Below are 25,962 nucleotides of genomic sequence, written 5' to 3' on the forward strand. Positions count from 1 at the left end.
CCCCTGGCAAAATAACTTGATATGCTGATACAACATGAAACAAAATCCTAGATTGGTAACTTAATTAGAACTGCTTGCCAATTAACAGCAATTGCTCCTGACCTGAGGCTCAGGAGCATATTTGTGAGGTTCATGCAGAAGATCTCATCAGCGTCCTTGATACTGCACTGAATATGTATCCACTGCTGCAGCTGTGATTTAAATTAAGAAATTAAACCTCTACTTTGAAATTAAATTCCTCCTCCATTCTCTCCTGCACAGACTCACTATAAGTAAAAAAAACCCAAAGGAACAGTGGATCCCCTGATCCTTCGATGGGTTACAGGTGATTTGTGGTGGTGGCAAGTCCCACACCAGAATGGACACGGATGTGCTGAGCTGGGCTGCCCTGGGGCTTCTTGAATGCAGAAATACTCCTTAGAAAAGGCACTGAAAGCCTTACCTAATCTCCTCTGGTTAGATTTTTTTTTTTTTCTGATTTCTAAGAAAAGTCGCTATAAGCACTGGATAAAATTGTTCAGACCTTCCTTAAATATCCTTCTCATGGCAGAAGCACAGACCAGCCTGCTTTTTTGGGTTACAATGCTGCTGTGTTTGAATGTGTAATAAATATCAGAGAAAAAATACTCAGAAGGGGTAGACATTTCTGCACTTAATGAAAAAAATAAATGACAAAGGGACAAAATACAGAACAGCAAGGTTTGACCATTTTGCCTGAATTCTGATTTTTTCCATATCCTTCATCTGTTTTCTGTCCCACAAGTAATTTGGGGCAGAGGCTGATTTTCTTGCTTGGCACATTTCTAGTAGACTTGAAATGCTCCCACAATATGCATAACAACAACACGTACAGAAAAATCATACTTAACTATTGGAAATGGTTTCCACACATGAAAAAAATTGAATAGCTCTCGCAAAAATCTTTCTGTTCTAATGCAAATCAGGTAAGTGAGATTTGCCTTGGGAGAGAGCTAAAATAAAATAATATTGCAGGCACCTGGGTATTCTGAGTTTTCACACTATTAATACCTCATTTTGCATGACCTCTTCATCTCTGGGGATGCTTGTATTCAGATAATCTTGGGCTAAGAAGGCACATCTCCACACTCCTGCCATCTTTTCTGGACTGTAAGGTATATAGAGGAGTAAAAGCATACCTGTGTACCCGGTTTTACAAACGCAGTTGAAGCTTCCTGGGAAGTTCTGGCAGGCAGCACCATTTTTGCAGGGGTTGGAAAGGCACTCATTGACATCCCTCTCGCAAGCCATGCCAGTGAAACCCTCAGGGCAGCTGCAGGAGAAGCCCCCCACCAGGTTGTGGCAAGTGCCGTCGTTGTGGCAGGGCGACGGGAGGCACTCGTCGATGTCTGTCTCGCACAGGCTCCCGTCGTACCCCGGCAGGCACCTGCACACGAAGGGCCGCAGCGGCTCGTTGGCCACAATGATGACGGGGACGCTCTCGTGGGTCCTCAGGACGGGGCTCACCGCCAGCCTCCTCAGGCAGCTCCCTCCGTTCTGGCAGGGGCTCTGCAGACACCAGTCGTGGTCCACGGCCTCGACCCGCACCCCGCTCTGGCGGAAGAGGATGTCCTTGATGCTCTCGAAGAAGGTGGCCACGCCGCTGGGGTTCACGTACTGGTTGTTGCCGCGTTTGACGGCCGCCATCAGGAAGGTGTGGTTGCTGTCCTCGTAGAGGCCGTAGAGCTGGATGGCCGTGCCCAGCCCCGTCAGCTGAGAGCTGGCAATGCGCAGGAAGTGCAGGTAGTGATTGGTCAGGAAGTCGCGCACGCTGTGGGCACTCAGGCGAAGGAGGACGCTGTTGTCGATGGTGGTGTTGCTGAAGCCCGCAAAGAAGATCCGGACGCTGCTGGTGACGGCTCCGTGTAGCCCGTCATTGCTGAGGACGGCCAGGTCAAACGTGCCATCCGTGGACCTCGCCTGCGAGTGCAGCTCACAGGTGCCCCCGGGAATGCTGAAAAGGCTGGTGACTCCTGAGGTGAGGGAGCACTGGAAGCTGTCTAGCACATCTGGATCCTGTGGCTTTACATTGCCCAAAATTCCACCTGGGAAGAGGTTGCCATAATAATGAACAAAGATTTCTACTGTTCTGGGCTGAGACGGGTTGTCATTTTGATCTATTACCTTGATCTGCACAGTTCCTGTGGAAGACATCTGAGGAACACCAGAGTCTCTCGTAATCACCGAGAGGTAGAAATCGCTGATTTGCTCCCTGTCAATCTCCCTTGTTGTTGTCAGGACTCCAGCGGTGCTGAGGCTGAAATAGCTGGTGGCAGGGCCAGTGCTGAGCAAGTAATACGTGAAAGGACCTTGGTTGGGAGGGAGATCGGGATCTGATGACTGAAGTGTCATCACCAGAGTTCCCGCACGGTTATTTTCCAGGACTTCTCCTTGGCTAGTGGACAAGGTAGGGCCATTGTCATTGATGTCTTCCAAAGTTACCACCAGAGAAGCACTTCCTGTCGCAGACGGCATTCCCGAATCGATGGCCAGCACAGAGAGGTTGTAGACAGGTAGCGTTTCTCGATCCAGCTCTGCAGTGACTGTTACCTGTCCCGTCTGTGGGTTGATGGAAAAGGCGTTGTTCTCATTGCCAGACCCGATGAAATAGGAAAACCTGCTCCAGCTGGGGACAGAATCTGAATCAAAGGCACTGACAAATGTGACATGGGTGCCTGGAGGAACACCCTCGCTGATCCGTATATTGTAGGCTCCCAAGGTAAAAACGGGAGGATCGTTGGCATCCAGGATCGTGATATTAACAGTTACTTCATCTATATCTGCGCCACGAATGCTCCCCAAATTTTTTGCAAGGACTTTCAAAGAGATTCGTTCTTCTTCTTCTCTGTCAAGAGGTCCTGAAACGTAGATCTGGCCACTTTTCTCATCTATCTGGAAGCCCTTCTTTCTGCTGTTGCCAAAGATGAGGTAGTGGACTTCTCCATCAACGCCCATATCACGATCACTTGCAAAAACTTCACCTACAACAGTACCTTTGGAGGCTGCCTCTGAAACCTCAAAATAATAAAGTTTGGACACAAAACGGGGCACATATTCATTTGTCCCTTCTAACTGGATGTTGACAGTAGCAAAACTGCACCTCTCTTCATCTGGAACATTAAAAGCCTTTATTGTTAGATGGTAACTCTGCTTTGTTTCATAATCTAAAAATCCCTGGGTGGTGATGGTTCCCATGTTGGGGTCAATGACAAAGAGGTCACTGTCTGAGGACTGGATGGCATATGCAATCACAGCGTTCGACCCAGAGTCAGCATCAGTGGCGTTTAAACAAATAACAGTTGTCCCACTGGGGGCATTTTCTAGCACGGTGGGAAAGTACTCCTCAGGGCTGAATGCTGGGGAGTTATCATTGACATCAATGACATTAACAGTGACACTGCAGTAGCCTGTTCGGGACACCCATCCTCCATCTGTGGCAGTAACAACCAGCTCGTGCTTTTGGTCTAACTCAAAATCGAGTGGTTTGGCTAGTGTCAGTGTACCAGTGGTTGTATTAATAGCAAAGACTCCAGCTTCATTTCCAGAGGAAATATTGTATCTGATTAATCCGTTCATAGCAGCATCTCTGTCTCGTGCTGAAACTGTCCTGACCACTGTTCCAACAGAGTAGCTCTCCGGGATAGTAACGCTCATGCGGCTCTGGGAAAACTCGGGTGTATGGTAATTTTCTTCTGTCACTACAATTTCAACAGCTACCTCGGATGAGAGTGGGGGATTACCCTTGTCCTTAGCTTTCACTTTAAACAGGAAGTTTTTGTTCAAATCAGCCATTAGTGAAGATGACACAGAAATCCAGCCTGTACTCCTGTCCAGTCTGAATTTATTAGTTTTGCTCTCATCAGCGATGAAGTACTCCACTTCAGAATTCAAGCCAAAGTCCTTGTCATCCACCGCAGTAACTTTAATCAAATTTGTGCCAACCCTCACGTTCTTAGTCACAGGAGTGAAGTATTTAGGGGCGAGGAAGAGCGGTGCATTGTCATTGCTATCTACTACGTTTATAGTGACGGTGGTCTCACTCACTAATGGGGGACTGCCCCGGTCTGATGATGTCACGATAAAGCTGTGCCTGTTGATGTTGACATTGTTGGAACCACTGGAGTTTTGGTACCTTAAGTACTGCTTGTTGAAAATCTCTCCTGTGGTTGCATTAATGCGGAAGAACTCTGACTGGGATTTTATGAAATAGAAGACTTGACCATTGGACCCTTCATCTGGATCGGTGGCTGAAACCTGGGTGACCTTTAGGCCAATCCCAGGAAGTTCGGGACACTCCAGGTAATAGGACGGTTTTGTAAATCGTGGGGCATTGTCATTGACATCTGTGACAAATATGGTGACATCTGTGCTCACCGTCCACCCCGAGTCATGCGCAGAGACCCTGATTCTGTAGCGGTCAGTGTCCTCCCTGTTCAGTGGTCTGCTGATGGTGATGTCCCCAGTGCTGGGGTTTATGGTAAACGGGAGACTCGTATCCCTTATAGAGTACCTGCTGACTGCATTCACCCCAATGTCCTCATCTGATGTTGTGACTCGCGTTACTGTAAAACCCAGAGGAGCATTTTCAGGCACAGAAGCACTGAATATCTGTGAAAACCTCGGAGCATTGTCATTTTCATCTAAAATATTAATTATAACTTTGACAGTCGTGCTCTGGAGCGGAGTGCCTTTATCTGAAGCTTTTATGGTTAGCGTGTACTGAGACAGTTTCTCCCTGTCCAAGGGTCGGATACTTCTGATCTCACCAGTGGCTCGATTGATACTGAAACTGTTTTCAGTATTGCCCTCAATTATTTCATAATTTAGCTGTCCATTCAGACCACTGTCTCTGTCGACAGCAGCCACTGTCAGTATCTTCCGTGGGGAGAGGTTCTCCGCTATTTCTGCAATGAATGGATCTTGCTCAAACTCTGGCACGTTATCGTTGACATCAAGCACCGATACTTCCAATTTCTTGTAGGAGGAAAAGGGGGGAAAACCTGTGTCTCTGGCCTCAATCCATACCACGTATTTCTGCACGGATTCAAAATCTAAAGCCCGCTCAACAGAAAGCTGTCCTGTCACCTGGTCCACCAGGAAGGTGCTGCCCAGGTTACCGCTGGCGATGTAATAAGACAAGGAGCCTCCTCTGGCTGAAGATCCAGAGACGGTGGTGACAAGTGTCCCGACTGCTTGGTTTTCAGGGAATGTGAAGGTCTCCTGCTCCGCCTGAACACGAGGAAATTCAGCTTTGTCCACAAACCTCACAGTGACAGTGGTAGAGTCTGTCTTGGGGTACCGGCCGCCATCCCTCACGTGAACAGATATGGTGACTTCGGACTCTCCCACCAGTGGTTTTGCAGCCAGGATTGCCCCCCTTGCTGGATCAATGTGGAATTTCTCGGAGTTCTTCCCCACGAGGGAATAATGGAGCTCGGCATTGGAGCTGGCATCTGCGTCGGTGACAGTCACAGCAAACACGAATGAGCCTGAAATGTAGAACAAAGCTAGGTCAGTCCTTTAATGAATGCACTGACTGTGAGAAACATCATGCCAGCCTTTCACTCAGAAGCACATCCTGGAGCAGCATGCTCTTCCTCACACTGCCCTGAAAATGAGCTGCTTTTTTCACAAAACAAGTGAGTTCAGCAAGGGGAAGGTGAGTCTGTGAGCCCACAAGACATGAACGCAGCCAAAAAATATAGAGTTGAAAAACAGGACACTGCATTCAGAGAGATGGACGTACAGATCTCAGTAACTGGGAAACAGACCTGCAGCCCTTTGGAGGCCTAGCATTCTGCTTCTAGAACATTCACGTAACGAAAACCATTAACCCAGTAAGATTGAATGCTATTTTGATTTTCAAAATTACTCTTAGTCTATTTATCCATGGAAAAAACTCCACCCTGGAATTCAAGGACTATTAAGGTTACATAAGTGAACAGGCAGTATCCATGGATATTTACCCTACACCACTGTCCCTTGCAATCCTTTCTCTTCGTATTTCCCAGATGCTGCTTCTTTCTCCCCACTAGCCTCTTATTTCTAATTTTCTAAGAGTATTCCAAGGACAATAACTAAGAGGACTGCATTTTTAAAAGCACATTGGTAAAACAGAAATACAAAACTATTGCACACTAGTACAATAACATGATTACACTCAGATTTTTCAGGTCTTTTGAATTTATGCTTCACAATAAGCTTGACTGTACATGCACCGTTTGCACTATCCTCTACATTTGAACACTTGCAAGGAGAACCCAGGGAGCTCTTCCTCACCAGACTTTACAGATCTAATGAGTACGTCTTTCAAATTTGACACTGTCCAAACAATTTGCAGAATACTGTTGCTGTTTTACTGTTACTAAAATTTAGAAAATACACAGTTTTGTATAAAAATAATGCTGTTTTCAACCTCTTAAGGGAAAATCATTTAGAGGCAGAATGACTTTGACAGCATCCCTTAAAACTCTACTTCATGTCACTATTTGTCATCTGCAGTGATTCCTGCAGGGGCAGGAATATTTAGACAAGAACAGTATTCAAACCCCTGTGAGAAATGGGACAGGAAGAAATGAAGATTTTGTGCTTCAGTTATTCAAATTATAAAATTAATATTATTACTAGTTCCTCTTTTTAAACTTGATTAAAAAAGTTGTAAATAAGAAAAGTGGATACATCCCTAGGTTTTTGCTAAGTTAAAAACAGAGTAAACATAGCTTAAGTTTCTAGTTATAAGAGATTTCATACAAAAAGCACCCAAAAAGATACTGCCAGAAAACATCAGGTCAACCTATGTGTACTCCTCGTGAAAAGAATTTAAAGAAACACCCCAGAAACAATCAGGCAAAGGCACTAGTCAAATTACACAAAGTTTCACCAAAGCAATTATAAAGCAATTTCATAATGTTATTCTCAAAACAGAGAAGAATTGTAAACAAATTCATTCTTCCATAAAAAGGAGACATATTTACAATTGTTTAAAATTAAGAGACAAAATCCAAGACATGGAAATAATATTTTTTTCTGCTAAAAGAAAATTTGTTTTATAAACCATTTATCATGGAATCCTCTCTGTAGGCATCACATATCCATGTATGTGTATGTATGTGAAAATATAGAACATTAACTGAACCAGAAATTAACTCCTGTGTTGAGTGAAGTAACTTTAATTTGGGTATAGGCTCCACAAAAGGAAGATGGCTGCTTGATTACTTTTATTTTATTTTACTTCACCACTTGGCTCAAGGAAAGGCAACATAATTAACATTTGACATAGACACGGCATTTTTGGAAGACGCTGTCAAAATCCTGTTTAGGAATTGCTCGGAGGAGACTTTCAGAAATAATAATAGGACATTGTCTTCCTAACCCTAGCAAAATAGTAACTTTTTTGAGTACGTATACTTTATGTAACTACAGGAACATCATTGAATTTCGATGGGAGGAACCCAACAGAAAAAGCCTGCTAAACAGTGGATGGTAACTTGAGGTTTGTTATTCCTCATTCCCACGCAGCACAAAGATAATATCAGGAAAACAGCTGCAGAGAAGCATTTCTGGTGGCACAGCTTAGTATTTCATTAAGTTGTTGCCCAGAGAAGCCATGAATATGCCCATCCCTGGAAGTGTTAAAGGCCAGGTTGAGATGAGACTTTGAGCAACCTGATTTAGTGGAAGATGTCCCTGCCCATGGCAAGTGCGTTGCTACTAGATGATCTTCAAGGTCCCTTCCAACCCAAACTATTCCATGATTCTCTGTTTATGGAAGCACCAGAGATCAGGCTACCTGAAGTGGTGGGCGACGGGACGTGGGTGACGTAGGGGTGGTGCTGGAATCTGGGCGGGTTGTCGTTCACATCGGCCACGGACACGAGCACGCTGGTGGAGCTGGAGAGAGCCTTAGGGAAGCCCCTGTCGCTGGCCACCACCACCAGGGTGTAGTTCTCCCTCGCCTCCCGGTCGAGGAGAGCGCTGGTGATGATCTGTCCCGTAGAAGGGTTGATGGTGAATTGTGAATTGCCGCCCATAAGCCTGTAGCTGTTTGAAAGGAAAACCAAGGAATAAAAATTGGAATTGGATTAGTATTTCAAAAGGCAGCCTGCTGCCTTAAGATAATAACCATTTTATATACTCTTCAGACCACCATGCTGATGGATATCAATACAGACAGATTTTCATCTGACTTTCCATCTGTCTTCACTGTTTGACTTTTTCAAATTTCAAGGCCTGTCATAAATGACATTTCTGGGGATTTCCAAGCATAGCTGTTTAACACAGATTTCCAATACATGAGCTGACTGAGGCTTTGGATATTTGAAGATACTACTGGACATACTCTCAAAACTGCTTACTGGATGCATCCTCTAGAGCTGATGTCCCTGGGCTAATGCATTAACTGTTACTCCATAAGGCTGATGTACCTCTTAATAGAACCTGCAGAATATAATTAGAGAAAGTACTGTTTTTTTAAATAAAATGATGACTGCTTTACAAAATAAAATGAACATTTAATATCCATTTTGTTTCTTGATACTTAGTTTTGCTACTCAATCAAGATTTCAATGTGATCTTATAGTAATTCATAGCAAATTAGTAGCAACAGAGCTCTGTGACCAGAGACTAATTGGGACCAGAGTTTGACCCTTGGTAGGTGTGTTTGTGTGTGCACACATCCCTGTGTGATCTGATAAGAACTGACTGTGTGCTCGCTACAGGTGTGTCATAGGGGCTACCTCTGACTTCCTACCACACTGAGTTTGTCCCTTCTCTTGGAATGCTTATCCAGCTTGTGTTCATACAGCATGAATCTCAAAGATGTATTTTTAAAGGTACTTGATTAATATTACCTTTTTAAATAATTCAGATAATGGATTTTTGAGAAAACAATGGAAACAAAATTTGGCTCAAATAAAGAATTCTCATATTCCATATCATAACCCAACACAGTTGTGGTTAGCATTGCTTCTCTGCTAGAGTACAGCAGCAGCTTTTCTGAGATATGATTCTATGAAGGACTCAGAATAAAGTGGCTTTAATGAAACAGATTAATATTCCTATCTTCACCTCTTTAAGACCAGAACTGGTTACGACAGCAGTAATAACACAGCCCAGAAGCTGCATTGAGAGGGTTGAGAGCCAGCCTGTGTAATAATTTGTGGCAACTTCTCCTGCTTAGTCATTAATCTCTACAGAATGCCATGAGCATGCTTTAATTGTTTAATTATGATATAATGTGATGGCCATATGCAATTATTCTCCAGCCACAGCAATGTGCACCTAGAATGGAAAGAATGTGCACAAAGCCTAAAGCACCACTTAAATCTCCCTAAACAGCAGCACCAGGCACATTTCATCTGTGATTTGTAGTGATTTAACCCTGAGTGGGGTATTGCAGAGACAGAAACTTTCTCTTCTGTGTTTCCACATCTATGTAGTGGCTCAAATGTTAGCACTGGAAAGATACCATGAATTTTTATTTTTTTTAAAAGGAAGTAATAAAGATATATTACATTTATCATAAGATATTCTGAATTGTATCTGCATATAAACCAACTGTACAGTGTACATGTGTCTCAACATAACTGCAAAAATCCAAACTCAACCCAAAAACAACTAAGCAAAAACCAAAACCTCCTTGAAACTCTAATGGTGGCAAGTGGCGTAGAAGGAATTTGATTTGAACACTTAAAATCTGGCCTTTTGACTCTTATGTCTACTGTCTTCAACAGGACTGCTTAAACATGCATTGCCATTTACAACCCCATCTCCCTCCTTTAATGACTTCACAGGCTATCACCAGATACAAGAGAACAAGAGTTGGCATGTATGGACAGGTGACAGTTTTGCAGAAGCTTCAACGCTTCTTTCACAACACAGCACATTTTTTGATTTTACGTGAAAATGTTAGCCAAGGATTTTAAATATCCCTATTGGAAACCAAAGGTTTAATTCTGAACAGACTCTAACAAGACAGAAAAGGGGTTCTGAGTGCTCAGCACTTCTGACAAGATGACTGTACATGTTCTGGTCCTTCTGGCTTTCACCAGTTTTGTAATACCAGCCATACTTTAAGATCTACTTTAAATGCTGAATCTGGGCAAGTTCTGTCCAAGAAAAACAAAGTCTGTTCCTGAGCCTAAAGAGTGTAAAACAAAACCTGAAAACAATGTTTTAATAGCTGCTTATGAAGGGAAAAAATATTTTATCAACTAATTCTATGATGCAGTACTGAGAGAGTGACAAAGACTAATGGCAGAGATATTAAAGCAATTTAACCACACTAAAGAAATCCAAGAGCACTCTGATAATTTCTGATTACAGGACGCAATCATTACAGTCATTCATGCTTTGCATGGAATTCTTTTTTTTATAAAGGAGCTTGCCAGAAATAGTTTCTTAGACTATAAGTGAACAGAATTAAAAGCTTGATTGCTTCACAATTTAATAAATGGTAATTTTGGATGATTTTCAAATATCTAAAGATGTCTAAATGTCAAGCTTCTATTTTTGGCTTGTAACTAGTTGGAAAGAAAATATTTCAGTATTTCATAGACAGTGTTTTGCCATAACATAGTTCTGTTTTATTTTACTTCCATTAAAAAAGGTGATACAGTAGTATTCTTATGCTCTTCGAAGGAGGAACTGAGGTGAGCTAACAAAGGTAAATAAGGAAGCTACTTTTATATCCTGCTTTGTGAGTTTAGAAACAGTGATGTTTGCAGCTACAATAGTTAAATGTGCTAAGATTAAGAACTATATAAATTTGCTTTACATTCCATTCGCAATGTATCAGTCCTCAGTGGATAATCTTCAGCTTGTCACTGCCACTCAGCATCTTCATTACTTTTGTCTGTGGAACTCGGAATGACCAGTGTTCAGCTCAGTGCCCAGTTAAGTTCCATCAACTGAGCCCTGGGCAAAACTGCCACATTCCAACTTTTACTGGTTTTCTGAATGGAACAAGCTTTATGATTTACCTTGGGTAATTTTCATGCTAAACTGAAGACATTAATTGACCAAAACTTTAATCAAGGAGCACATTTGCTTTCACTGAAAATTGCTCACTACATGAAAAGGTGTGAATGCAGCAGCAAGGTCGGTAGTGGGTGCAGGTACAAATGAAACTAGTTTGCTTTTCACTCAGTAAAAAAATTAAGTAACTCCACAACTCTATTTGTCCTCAATACAACTCTAAAAGCCTATAAACAACAAAAAGACAGATTTGCCCAGGTAATTCAGTTACACATGTAAAGCTATTCTATTTTTGTCTTACAGCTTTAGGGCACACTGGTGATGGACACTGGGGAAAAAGAAATCTTCAGGCAAGATATGAGGCAGTATTACACAGAGCAACAGTAATCGACCTACCTAATAACAGCATTTGTAGAAGCATCAGCGTCCGAGGAGTTTACGAGCAAAATATCTGTCCCCGTGGGAGCATCCTCCGGAACAGTGGCAAAATACATGTTAAAGGCAAATGTGGGGACGTTGTCATTGACATCATCCACTGTGACAGCAATGGTTCCAGTGCCAGTGAGGGCAGGAGATCCTGCGGGAAAGGGGGGATACAAAGTGCTAGAGGTTACAAATACCAGCATGCTAATCGGAGGTCTGCCAGCCCTGATTTAGAGTGGAGAGCTTGAGCATGTCATAGTTCATACAGCAAGAAAGCCAGCTCAACACAGAGGACAGGGTCAGGTTTGTTTCAAAGTCATCTTGACATAAAGTACAAGTTGTGAAAGACAAAAAAAAAAAAAAGTTATTATTTTTCTTGCTCCATCTAATTCCAGAAATATTTTGTAATACAAGCCCAGTGGAAAAAGATGGTCTTGGAACTGCTCAGAAAGCCTTCCTGTAACAATTAGGACCAATTTGAAGATGTGATTGACTTTCCTATTTCTCAGCGAGAAGACCTTCAAAGGTGGCACGCTGACAGACATGAAGACTCCAGCCCTCAATTTATTCACCCGCAGAACAAATAGAGTGGAAACAGTGGTAAAACCCAGCTTTCCGCATGGCTTTTCCACTGCCGGTCGCACCCCTGACCTGGGGAGACCTGGGAGGGGGCGAGAAGGTTGCAATGAGTCTCCAGCCCTGTTCAGACTCATTCTCTCCGTAGAGGCAAACCATCTATAGCAGCAAATAATGCTCGCTCCAATGGGATACTGGTTTATGGGAAATCAGACTGAACTTATTTAACCCAGGGCTTTCATCTTCCTTGTTATTCTAAACTTAACTCTGATGAGCAGCAAGCACCATGAAATAGCATGTTTATTCATGTGCAATCTCAGTATTTGTCGTCTTAAGCTTTTCCTTCATCAAATCCAAAAAAAGACAATGAAGATTTTTACAAGTTCATGTTAGTTTTGTCAGTCCATTCATTACACTTCTTTCCAGCCAAGAAACAGGAAGACATCTTCTGCTAACCAAATTCTTCCTCTGGAGAAAAGGGATCGTTTCTTTCTTTGAATACATAGGAAGGAGAAGCAAAAAGTGATAGCAGAGCATGAAACACTTAAGTTATGGCTGCTTTTACTCAAAAGACAGATGATGACCATGCCTCTTCTACCCAAGATTGCATTGCTTTCCCCTTCCATCTCAGATACACGAATTCAGCATTTGCTGGACTGGGATAAAGCAAGGATAATGAAATGCTTTGGGCTAGAGAGTGGTGGAGTCCTTGCCGCAAGGCAGGCATATTACACGGAGCTGTCACTTGATGGAACGCAGGCCACCCCCTGTGACCGCCCCAGCCCTTCCAGCCCGGCATATGATTGGGTCACTGCTATCCAAGGTTATTGCTGGAGCTCAACCTCGGGGCTGGGAAGGAGTTAAGCTCTGCTCTTGGGTCTCATCTGCTCCTGGCAAGGGCTCCAAACACAAAGTTCTTACATAAAAGGAGAAATAACAACCCATTTTCCCACATGTTAACCCTTGAAGGCTGAAGAAGTGAGGCAGGAAGAAGCTGGGAGCAGCCTCAGCACGGGAAGGAGGAATTTCCACCACAAAATACATTGCAGTAGTGTGGTTTAATGCCCAAATGGGCTGAATGACAGAGCTTCCAATTGAAAGGTGTTATAAATCTCACAAGGCTGGGTTTGGAGGCTGCTGATCAGAGGGGAAGGATCACAATGCCGAGGAAAGAACATGCAAGCCAAGGAGTGTAGATTTCACATCACACAGTAGAGGCCTTTCTCTGCTCTGGTCTGAGGTAATTCACTCTGCCAATTAATATGCTTCCAGCCAGGAGGGTTACATTAAAGCAGTAAGTCTGACTCATTTTTTAGCCTTTTTTTTTTTACCTCATGATCTTGTCATTTAGCCAAACACATATAGATAGAAAAGCCTGCAAAAGTGTTCTTGATTGCTGAAATATTGCCTGTGAAGTGTTTATTATTACTGCATTAAACGAAAGAGAGTCCTCAGCAGCATTTGCTGTGTGTGTCATCAAGCTCTGGCCTTCCAAGCACATTTTATTGACATTCATCTCGCAGCTAATGAAATGAAAGGTTGAAAGTTGTAAAGTTTCGCAGCTGATTAAACAATTTATATATAATTCAGAAATTAATCTTGGGTAAGTCACATTCAAAGAGCATCAGTAATGCACTTCAGCCTGGAAATGAAAGCTAACTCACAGCTAAAACCTGAAACTCGCTGTTTCAAATGTATTGGCTAAGACAAAGTCAAGGCCAAAAAATTCATACCATGGGTTTAGTCACAAAAATGAACAGAGGTGGCAGTGCCTTTAGATCCCAACCTTTGCCTCATGCCCAAATCCCTTATTCTCCAATTCCCCTTCCTCCCTGGAAGTGTCTACGAGGCACCATGCAACGCAGTATGGGCTCATTTGTGTCAGCCTCAGGGAAGGGACTTTACCAGCCAAGGCTGAGCACCACACCAACAAAATTAGCTGGGGTAACATAAGTAACCCAGACCTCATCAACATTCGCTTGTGGCTGCAGAGTGCTCACAGAGACATCCCAGAAGTCCCATATTAATTCAGCTGTTTGTAACATCCCAAGTCACTGCTCCTCAGCTCTAAACCCCAAACCTTTCTCATCTTACTTGGATGGAAAAACTCACGTATTTACATTGGTTTCCTGTCTGTGTAGTTATCCAGTTATGTTTTTTTTTTCCTTTAAGTAAAATATCACGTCCACAAATTTACTCCTTTATTCTATTACACTGAAAGACAAAGTTGCAATTTCACAGAGAGTCCTCAAAGCTTTTACTCAGTCAAAATTAAATGACTAGCTCACATTTCTGCAGTTACTGAGAAATATAAGAAGAGGAAATTACAAATGAAGTAATTTCATATGGAAAAGAAATAGCTTGGGGCCAAATTCTACCGTCCTCAGTGAACTTCCAGTGAAAGTTGTGCTTGCATAAGGACCACAGAATTTGGCCCTTGGTAATAAGCAGGTTTCATAAAATGTACATGTCATATTTGTGGTGAGAGAAGTAGTTTCCATGGTCAGGCTGAGTTCCCAGATTTCTTAGTTTTGCTTCAATAGCAAATGTTCCCCAAGTCAGTTAATTCTTATTATGGTAGAGCATCACCCCTATTTTAATATTTTGCATAAACAACTGCAGTAACTTTAGTGTAAATTCTGCAATATTAGCCAAACACACAAGATGACCCCAAACCATTCTTAATAAACCAGACATGTTACAACCTATCTAAAATTGCTGTACACAGCCACACAAGCCTCTGAGTACTTTTAAAAACAGCCCTGAGGGCTAAAGCCACAAAGAAACATACACTTTTCCCTTAGTGAACTTGCATTAAAAATTTCTATGATTTTTCATGATAGCCTGAACTGTTTTTCAGCAGAAGCAGCAAGTATTTCTTTGTGAGACACTTCTCATTTAGAGCATTTCTCTAGTGTTGTACAACTAGTAGGTTTTTTTCCCAAATCCAAAAATACTACATCCCACAGTCTTAGGACATCCAAGTTGGAAAAAAAGTTTTCTAGAAAGACGGAGGAGTGAAGGAACCAAATGATGAATAATGAAAAAACATAAAATTGACTATGTGAATTAAATGGGAGAGATTGAATTGTCTGTTTCCGTTCAGTGAGTATCAAATTTTTAAAATTTATAAGATGGTGCCATTCATATATTATTGTCATTATAATTGTGAATTTCCCATCTCTGTGTGCTGAGGTCTGCTTCTGTGAACTGCACAGTTTATTTCCTAGGTGGCAGCTGTACATATACACTAAGCAGACAGTCCCACAAATGTCCACACACGTCATTGTTGAAATAGAGATTAACCTGGGATAGTGTCAAAATAATAATGCTGAGTTCAGGGGGGAAATTGCTTCCCACGGATGTTCTTCCAAAAATTTCAGCTTTTTTGCTTACATCTGCAAGTAAACATGTGTCTGGGGATGAAGAGAAGGAGCAGACCTTGAGAGCCTGTGGTGGAGGATGAGTTACAGAGAGAGGTTATGAGAGGCCACCTTGGGCTGGGACAGCATTGGGCTGTGGCTCCGCTCTCTGCATGGGACACTGGGGGAAGTGACATGAAGAAACAGCCATGGGGAATGCGGGTCAGGCAGGCAGCAGCATGGGACAGGATGTCTCTTGTCCCAGCAAGATGGGACTGGAACTGGCAAAGAGCTACGAGCAGGTTTTCTGCTCCATTCACCCATGCTTGCTTGAGGCTGATCATCACAAAGAATATGATTATATTCATAATTTTTTTACTCTAAAAGTCGTAACAAATGCTTTCAATTTTCTGCTCTCCCTGTCCAGGAGAGATGGGATGAAAAATATTGGCTCTGTGCAGTAATTCAAGTAAAAGAAAGGAAACGGAATGCAGGAAGGTGACAGTGGGGAGAAATACCATTTAACTTGCCAATCTCTGCTTTTCAAATGCTGGATAACCAGCAAAGAGAGGTCAATACATCTTTCTGGATGAACTCATCATAAGCCACTCACTGCCCTCACTTGTGCTGATGCTTCAAAGACACAAAGTGCACAAGGGATGCACCTAAAGATTGCTGTCACTTTTGCCTTGGTCTATATCCATGCACCCTTGGAAGAAGGGAGCATCATGTCCCTTGTCCTGGGGAATAGGGAAGGTGAGCTGTTTGGGTTCCCTGGAATCCCCCAGCATGTGGCAGAATCAGCTCTCCACACCACATCTAGGTGGACTAGGGAATCTGAGCACCTAGTGCACTGGAGCAGCAAGAAAAAGCCATGAAAGGAAACTTGCAAAGGCATTTAGGTTCTTCAAGAAAGCTCTGAAAAAGATGATGCTATTGGAAATTATCTCGGCTGTGTGGTGCTGTTTGGCTCACAGAAAAAATTAGAAATAGGAGAATGTGTCCAGCACACCATCCACATATTGTTTGAAGCCTTAATGGTTTCTAAGTTCTGTCTGCACCATGCTTAGCATAGCAGATAGTAAAACCATCATTCCTTTCAGAAACCAGAAACTCAGAAGTTTTTGCCAGCATTAAAATATCAAAATCACGTGCTAGAAAACTAACAATAAACTTAAGCAAAAAACTCAGATATGTTTCACTAAAATAAAAAAACAACTAAAATTAAATAAAATGAATTTAAATGACTAATCAAGACTCATCCTGCAAGCAGTTTACCATGTTTTGTGGTAAATTAAACACATCATTATCCTGAAAATTGGAAAGCGATTTAACAGAAATGGAATTTTTGCCTCAGTGAAATGTGTTGCTTTGCAACAAAGCGGATTTCACTTCTCCAGTCAAACACTCAGTAAATGAGTCCCAGGACTAGGAGTTGCATGTGTTATCACAGAGAATTAACTTTTTCACCCAAGTAAACAAGGCCTTTCTCACAATAAAGTGGCCAATCTTTCCAAATGCATTTAAATGCAGACAGAGTGTGCTAAGCCTCACTCAGCTGGTGAGTTTTAAAATAAATAAAGAGCTAGATTAAGTGAAAATGCAACTAGCCTGCATTACACTTTGCATTTCTAGTGCACATGAGGCTTGGTTTGGAACATGTATGACTTTAACTAATTTCCTATGAACACAGAAGAAACTCCATCTGTGAAATGAGAAAAAGTAGTCCGTTCTACAAGATTGCACCACAAATATTTGTCCTGGCTGGGTATGTTCACTGTGCTTTGCTTTCTTCTTACTCAATTTTTCACCACAGGCTGTCATGCTAAGTCTTAAAAAAATCTGGTGAACCTAGATTATTTTGAGACAAAAGCTGAAATAAGTGGCTAACAAAAGATATTAAAAAGTTAGAAGTAATCTGTACTCTCAATCAGTTCAGTAGATGACTGAATGAGACATGCAGGAAACTCAGATTTTCAAAATTTCTGAGTGTGTCAAATTTGAGTTGATCTCATAGTTAGGTACAAAGCAGTAGTTGATCCCAAAGCTGATTTAATAGAACTTGAACTTCAAAACCAAGGGAATAGATTGATAGTTGGGACAGATCTGTACTTTTGCAAGGATTATCTAACAAGAAAAAAACCCAGGGACTTTCTGTGCTACATCAGGTATTAGAAAAGTCAATATCAACCCCCATCTAGCAGCCTAAATAAGCTGGGAGCAAATAGAACTAAATCTGAGTACATAAAAAGTGAAAACAAAATAATAAATTATTCACTAGACCAGAGTCCAACCTTGTTCAAGCAACAACACGTCCAGCCACACTGTGGCCGGTGCATGTGCATGAACACAGATACTCACACCTGTTTTGAGATTGCAAAAGAAAACTTTGTCCCAAAACAGTGATACACAATGGGATCTCTCATCTGGTCTTATCCACATGGGTTTTAGATTTGGATACCAAAATTCCTGACTGACTGCATCCTATGAATTCATTGAGCTTTGGATCTCAGGACAGGGGCAACATCATGTCACAATAGATGTAATATGCTGTTGAAACAACAGGACTTGCAGGCACACAGAGAGGCAATTTTAAGGCCTCTGGTATATATACACATTTCCCTATCCCTTTTTCTTCCTCTGATCAGGAGCAGTTTCCTGCAGCTGTTAACCCAGAGAGGTAAAAAAAAAAAAAAACAAAAAACCCTGGAGCATTGTTACAGACCTACAGGAACACAGACACAGACTGAGAACAAAACACATGCAATACAGAAAAAGTATAACATATATTTAGCACAGCTTCAAGATGTTCAACAATCTCACATCACACGTACATACTGCACGTGTCTTAGCCAGAAATGCATTTTCCAGAGCAAGAAGTTGCCTTCTACCAAATATTTCGAAACAAGAACGATTAAGGAAAATGCTGAACTTAAATGTTCATAAAAATCATGGCACATGACAGGTCGTAAGGGTGCAAGGAAGAAATTGTTCCCTGCGAGGCTGGCAGGGCGCTGGCACAGGTTGCCCAGGGAAGTTGTGGCTGCCCCATCCCTGGAAGTGTCCCAGGCCAGTTTGGATGGGGCTTGGAGTGACCTGGAAGGTGCCCCTGACTGTGAAAGAAGGTTGGAATTCAATGAGATTTAAGGTCCCTACAGTCCAAAATCATTTTATGACCTCCCTGTGCCTGCAAAAAGCACGTGGTGCTGGAAGAGCGGGCATGGCCATGTGCACCACCCAAGGCCTCTGGTGACAGAAGTGAGACTGAAAGAAAGTGGAACTGCAACTTACAAGAAAGGCAAAGCCATTAAAAATATATATTTTCTTAAACCCACCAAATTATTCCTCCTTGTTTTAAGTTATTGCTGTAAACAGAAAAAACAGAGAAGCTGGCTCCTGCAGGGACTGCTGACTAAGGCAATTTTTGATGGCTTGTGACTCCTGAATATCCCACAGCGAAATTCCTGTAATGCACAAATTTGAATTATGCTTTAAAAACACCCTGTATAAATAGAGAAGATTAACCAGCAGGTTAAGTGTTCAGGCCATATGTGCATGCTTTACTTGTTTTATCCTTGCAATTAAGGCTTCCTGAAATTGTAGCTTTGTATTTGAAGATTGAGCTAGCAGACTTACAATTTATAAGGTGTAATGTTTAATTTAAAAAACGGTTTAAGATCACCAAAGCTGGAAAAAGCTTAGTATTTCTCAAAGGCTGATAAACTGCTTAACAACTACTCTAAGTATTCTTCTGCAAAACAGATTACATTCAGAGATCTCATTAGCAGATATGAAATAGAATTTCACAGGCAATGTAAGCAGAAGAACAACTGAAAATTAAGTTTGATGCAGAAGTTTCAAATTAATCAGAGCAAGACGGATGTATGAAGAGGTAAGGAAGAAAGTATAACGGCTTGCAAACTGAAAAGCAGACAATTCTTTCTAACTTGAAAATTTTTAAATATTGAGCATTATATTCTAGCTTGCTTTCCAGTTTAAATAAATGAACCTGAATTTTTTTAAGAGATATACCTGCTTTTTTCCCCTTTAAACTAGTTTGAGTTGGTTTGAAAATGAAGTGCTATGCATTATTTTAATCTGAGTGAAAATTTTTCATTGTTTTCACAGATATTTCAGCTTGAGCTGGCCAGCCTGAGCCTAATTGCCAGCCTGAATGTAAATTTCTCCTGCAACCCACCCCAGAGGAATTTATATACTTGGATTTAGGCCAGAGACACTTGCTGGACTATGTAGAAAACAGTGATCTAATAATGAAGTTTTAAGTACAAAAAGAGGACTAAATGCTTCAAGTGGCATTCGGGGGCTGTATTGTGAATCTCACGGGGCTCTTCTCTGAGGGCATGGGCTAAAGCCCTCATTTCCTTTGGGGAGGAAACATGTCACATCCCACAGACACTGACATGCTCTCTTCCCTGACAATAACTCCTCAGGGGATATCGGACTGACTCTGCCACAAACACTCTTCCTTAAAATAGCTTTTGCAGCTTTTGTCTTCTAGAGGAAAATGTCAAAATGCTAACAGTTTCTAGTCTCTGTGATAGGGCAAGACCCTGCTATTAGACTGCCGCAGCCATAAAATGCCACTCTCGATTCTCTTGTCTCCTGGTTTTAGATGATGGTAAGACAATATGAACACTATGAACTCATTGATGAGTGTCACCATCTCAGTTCTCCCAAGGTGCCATTTAGAAACAAATTAAAAAATCAGGCGGAACTACTGCAGCAACAGTTTTAGTACCAGTATAAAAAGAGCAAAAATAATAAAACCAGTGAAATAGAAAACCACTAAAACTAGACTAGAGCAGACAGCATTGACACAAGGAAGAGCTTCCATGAATACAAGGAAATAAATGGAGCTGGGACAGAACCCAAAATTCATTTTGAAACAGCTCTGCCATAAAACAAGACCACCAAAGAGAGCAATTCTTCTGTCAACTTCTAGGCACCAACGTGAGCAGACATCAGCTTCATTTAGCTCACCAAAGCTTCAGCAATGGGTGCCTTTAGACATTGCACAGCGAACCTGGCAAACAGGACATCTCTAGCTGAAATAAGTGAGTTGCTTGTTTGTTTTGACAGCACAAAAATTCTAAAACAGCTAAATTTGTTCTAAAAATAATATCTTTTTACACTGCAGACCCCATGTTAGGTAGAAATACAGTGTCTGCTAAGGTAACAGGATGAGTACAAATGTCTTTAAGCCTAGCCACTTAAATCTCACTTAGTGTTGTATCTTAAGACTTTCCCAACATTACTAGAAAATACAGCTGTCCTTCTGTTGTTGGGAAATATCTTGAAATGTGTTAAAAAACCAACACAACTGCGCTGTCATCTTTCATTTGATTTTAGGATTGAAGGGAACCAAAAGCCTAGCTCAGAAGAGAATTCCTGAGAAGGATATAACCTCTCTGCTTGGTCGCCCTCCTACATTCTTGAAGGAAAGAATGCATAAGTCGGGGACCAACATTTCCTAAAGAAAAAACATATGGTTGTTTTTCATCCAGGCCAGGGATGTATACAAAGAACAGCTAACTAAATATAATAACCAATTCACTGATTCATTTCTTTCAGGACTATTTATCTAAATCAGTAAATAGGTTATTTAATAAAAGAAAATACCCCCCCACCCAAAACACAGGAACACAGCTTCTAATTAGAAACATCATTATTTGAGTTTGGTTTTATTGTGGCAATGTGCCATTCTGACCAACCCAATCAAGAGATGGTGGCTGCAGTTTATTTAAACAGTAGTGAGCAGTGAGCAGTGCACAGCAGTGAGCAGGTTTCCAGATGTGCAACTCCAGTTCCCTGCAATCAATAAATAAAAGGAAGAGGACTGTTGGAATGCTAACATTTGTCCAGAAAATTGCTCAAAGAGTTAAAGACATGGATGATAAAAGCAGCTGCACCAGTTCTTGTCATGCTGCCAGAGTTGAATGTTTACCTAGTGCTGCATCCCCACCAGATGGGGTGGGAAAAAAAAAAAAAAAAAAAAAAAAAAGCAGAAAGTCTCTTTTCCCAACCATTTTGCCATGAAGAAAGGTATAGCAAAGCAGAACAGATTTAAGTGGTAGAAGCAGACCCGTGAAGACACATTCAAATAGTTGTGTGTAGGTTTCTTGGCGTTTATGTTAGCAGACATTCTGGGGCAGCATCTGCAATCTAAACACCATCCTGTTATTCCACAGTCCATCACTTTGCCTGCTGCTGTATTTATAATTCTTGCACTCTGGTCTTACAACTTGCGCTGCAAGAGGGTCTCTAAATTGGGATGGCTGAGCTTCAGGGTTGAATTATGTTTTATTTCTCAACCAAAGCCACAGGTGTACAGCTCTGGAAGATGCTGAATGCTCCCAGTGATGGATGCTCTCTGTGTCCTCATAAATCCCCCCTGCCTAGAGCGGCAGCCGAGTATCCAAGGCCCAGCCACAGTGAAAGCATGGTGGAAGTGCAGAAGTGAGGGAAGAGTGATTCCTACCAAGGTAGGAATCAAAACCCTTTGTGCAGCCTGCCTTGTGGAAACTGAGCACAAGGCAGGCTGCATGGACACAAATCACCGAGCCGAGTGCCAGAAGTCATTTTGCCCGTCCTTTCCCTCCCCCAGTGCGCAGGGAAGACTCTCCACCGTCCTGTGATCCACCCTGAGGACCGGGCGGAGGATTAGCAGCCAAGGCCAAGGAATAGTTGAGCCAGAGCCAGGACAATGCATCTATCATGACTGACTTCCCTGGGCCTGAGGGGAGCCTTGCTTGGGAAAGCACTTCTTCAACAATTGCCCGGATTTCCATTGCTGGGCACGTGGTTCCACCGGCAGTCCCCCACCTGACCTGTCCCCAGTGCTTATGAGCAGCTCAGCTCTTCATAACTCACAAGTCTTCTCACATGCCCAGGACTAAGATCTGGGCTCTGGGAGAGCATGACTGTGTGCAGTGAAAGAGCACAGAGATCCCTGAGGGCACAGGCACTGTATCCTATGCAGCCCCGCTGGCTCCACACTTTACCACATCCTAATCCTTCCCTTGCTGTTATACTTAGCGTACCTGCTGCCAAAACATGCTGTAAATCTATAAAGGTGCATTGGATGGACACCTCGAGATAAAGATAATGAAAAATTACAAGTCATCCTTCTTCCAGCAACTTCCCTTACACAGGCTAAGGTAACACAGCAAGAATCCACAGTCATAACTTGATTAAGTGAAAATAAACATAAGAAAAGCAAGAAATCCTTGATTATGGATAAGAAGACCAGGAAGACAGCCAAAACTAAGCTGGGAATCCATTAGTTCTTATGTCTAATGGTGCTTCTAAGTATGTATTGTGTCTGCTTCCTGGGAAGAACAGGAAGAGTTGGCGTAGACTTCTTTAGGAGCAGGATATCATCTCTGAATGCTTTAAACCAGTCAGTGCAGCCTATAAAAAACTGAGATGCAGACCCTAAGAAAAATGAGAAGAGGGCTGGACAGACAGTATTTTGCTCTTGATGGACTTTTCTTGAGTTAACTGCATCTGGATGTGTACCATGATTTTTATCTGTAAAAAAAAACCCCAAACGTTAAATCTGATGCACCATATATGGCAAGACTGTTCTTTGGGCTGTTAAAGACTACTTGAAAAGACGGTTTGTTACAGCTAATAAAAGCCAACCTCAAAGTGCAAAGGATAATACCTTTTTCTTGATTCATTCTCAAATATAATATGGATGTGGAAAATTTCAGTCAAGTCTGCTTTTTTCAGCACTTTGTGAGGCACAGCTTCCCTACCTGTTTTGCAGAAGTATTTCTGGATGAATGGTCTGTATGCAAAATCCTTCTTAATAAGAATTATCAAACAAACACAAACTAAGAGACTCAGTAGAAATGGTTATGTTAGACAAAGAGCTGGACATGTCTGTGAGAGTTTCTTTTATAAACATTTAGCAGCTGCTCAAGAACATAAATACTTATTCATTTCAAGACTATGTCAGTCCCATCTTTTTTGCTAGTATGGCAGGAAATACACCATTCAATGAAACAAGCACTGACTAGCAGCCAGTGTGGTACCACCTGGATATTTACTATGCCTATGGTTCCCATCCTACTTGCATGAAATCAAGTTAAGTTTTGCCACTGACTTCTACTGAAGACATCTACTTTCCTGTGATGTTTCAGATAAATCACGACTAGCATAGTTTTCAATGTATTCTTTGCTGGTATGAATTCAGAACAAGTCTTCAGTGTAACCAGAAGATGATAGCTAATGTTATTCACCAGCCTGGTTGAAAACTATCCCAAATCACACCAGCTGTGGTTTAGTCAGGTTGTAAACTGAAGCACAGTAGAGCAGTTATACTTAGCTTGAAGTTACTACTGAACAGCTGCTGCTGAACACACTTGCTAGTACATTTTAACACTGGCAGGAGGGCATGGGAACTTGTGAGTTAGCTTTACAAGAACATAGCAAATTTAAAAAGGAAGTTTCAAACAGTGTTTAATTAGTGCAATATCTACATGTTTAAACACAGAAACTCATAAAACATGCTGCTGTTTTTGTCAGCTACTTATGGCAAAGGTCCCATGCATACTTCGTGTATTAACGTCTCCCTGGATTACCTGAAACTCAGAGATCTCCCAACACAAGTAAATATTTTCCTTTGCGACTGCTGGATTTAACTGTTGGTTAAATCTCCTGGATTGTGTGGGGTTTTTAGGAACCAGAGTCCAGGTAAAGCCTCTGCTCTGGTCAAACTCTTGGCTTACACACAGTGCTAGGTGAGGGGTACAGCTGAGTTCTGCTCCCCTCCCTCTTCCAAGAAGGACAATAATTGTTGGCTGCATGATACCACTTTTATCAGTTCAGTCTTTAGGTGTTTTGTTCTGTACAGTCCTCACTGACTTCTGCCAGCTTGGACTGAGGGACCAAAGCGACATCAAGACAAATCCAGCCTCGGCTTCTGAAGGAACATGAGGACATTCAAGCCCAAGTGAGTCCAAGTCACAAGAGAGCAATTTGAAGCTACAGAGTAATAGAAAGCCAGTCTAAAAATCATAAAGCACATAGTTATCTCTAGCCAAAGAACAAGACAAATGATACCTCAAATCTTTAAATTGTGTTTTTCATCTTCGCCTGTGCTCAGACTGTGGAATACCTGAGCACTGCTGCAATAGGAAAATATAAGCCATAGCTGTTGTCACTGGCACAAGATACTGCACACAGCATGGCAGAAAACAAAACTGTATTCACTTGTCAACAAGTCGGCTTTGCTTCTATTTTTACTGCTACAAAGTAGGAACAAGTTCTGCAGTAAATTAAATCCATCAAACCATGGGAGACCAGAGATCAGTCCAAAGTATGAAGCAGGATGTCTTTGTTAATAATACTCACACCAAAATCTGAAACCAAAATTTTGGGCTTGGACACCTCAAGTGAAAGTGTAATTAATCTTCATAACAAGACTTCACGTCCTATTTTAAATGAAAGAACTTGGAATACATTTGGTGGTGCAAAGATATGACTGGATGCTGAGCAAAGCAGAATATTAAAATACTAAAATGCAAATTCTTATTTCTTTTCAGGGCTAAGATTTCAGTAAGATTAACTGAGTAGTCCATAGCTGTTTTCTGGCCACTGATGTGACCTCTGCACATTTATGATGCCAACATTATACAGGGTTCTATTGCCTTTTAAATAGGTTTTTTGTAAACATGCATGAAGTTCTTATTACTTCGGTAGGACCACTTATTACTGCAGAGCAAAAATCCACCTACTTAAATCTGTAGTGAGCACTACCAACAGCAGACAACTGGACATAGGAATAAAATCCTGATTTCCAGAAACCAAATTCCCTTTGACATCAGATAAGCCCAGCTCTCTCCACAGAGATCTCCGTTCAACACAACTACCCAATCTCCATCCACTAAAGTTTCAGACCGCCACAAAAACATTTGTTTTCTGTCCAGAATGCGATGTTTCCCACACAAGCTCAGAAGAAGAAATGTTGTGGTTGCCTCACCTGCGTCAGCAGCTGTGACCAGCAGCTGGTACTGCTCCTTGGTCTCCCGGTCCAGGCTCCGCACCAGGCGCAGCTCCCCACTGCCCGAGAGGGTGAAGGCTCCCTCCTCATCGCCAGCCACCAGCATGTAGGTCAGCTTGCTGTTCAGCCCTTGGTCATCGTCCCTTGCTACAACCTACACAAGCAGTGCAAACAGGACAGATATCAAAGACTGTAAAATTATATCAGGATAGAGGAAGCATTCTCTATGATAATAATCCAAATTAACGGGTTGAATTAATGTGAATGCTACAAGCATAAATTAGCTGTAATTGAACAAAGAAAATATTTAACGCAGTGGTGGTGGATTTAAAAAGCGTAGTTTGAAAATACTAAATAGTTGATTATGTATTTTTCTCAAGTGTAAATACAGTAAAACTGTGCTGGGGCTCAATGAAAAACACAAATGACCTGGTATAGGCTAAGCTCTGTATGAGAGCAAGCACTGCACATCCTGCTGTCAGATTCCATTTAGTTCTCTCTCAATATTTGGCACACCGCATCGTCCCATGTAGGCAACAACCAGATTGAGAGATTTGTTGCACGGAAGTTGAGAATGAG

General features: G+C 41.8%; 1 protein-coding gene across 1 annotated transcript in view; it reads right to left on the reverse strand.

The window, feature by feature from the left end:
• The window catches only part of FAT4 (FAT atypical cadherin 4), a 123,043-nt gene that overhangs the window by 23,994 nt on the left and 73,087 nt on the right, over window positions 1-25,962 (reverse strand). Inside the window, exons 6-9 of the mRNA XM_053940696.1 lie at window positions 25,363-25,537; window positions 11,389-11,569; window positions 7,808-8,058; window positions 1,158-5,507 (exon numbers count right to left, since the gene is read on the reverse strand). Of these exons, the coding sequence (XP_053796671.1) occupies window positions 1,158-5,507; window positions 7,808-8,058; window positions 11,389-11,569; window positions 25,363-25,537 (4,957 nt within the window). The remainder of the gene's footprint in view (window positions 1-1,157; window positions 5,508-7,807; window positions 8,059-11,388; window positions 11,570-25,362; window positions 25,538-25,962) is intronic.

Source organism: Vidua chalybeata, chromosome 4 (genome assembly GCF_026979565.1).
Source record: "Vidua chalybeata isolate OUT-0048 chromosome 4, bVidCha1 merged haplotype, whole genome shotgun sequence".
In the NCBI taxonomy this organism is placed as follows: Eukaryota; Metazoa; Chordata; class Aves; order Passeriformes; family Viduidae; genus Vidua; species Vidua chalybeata.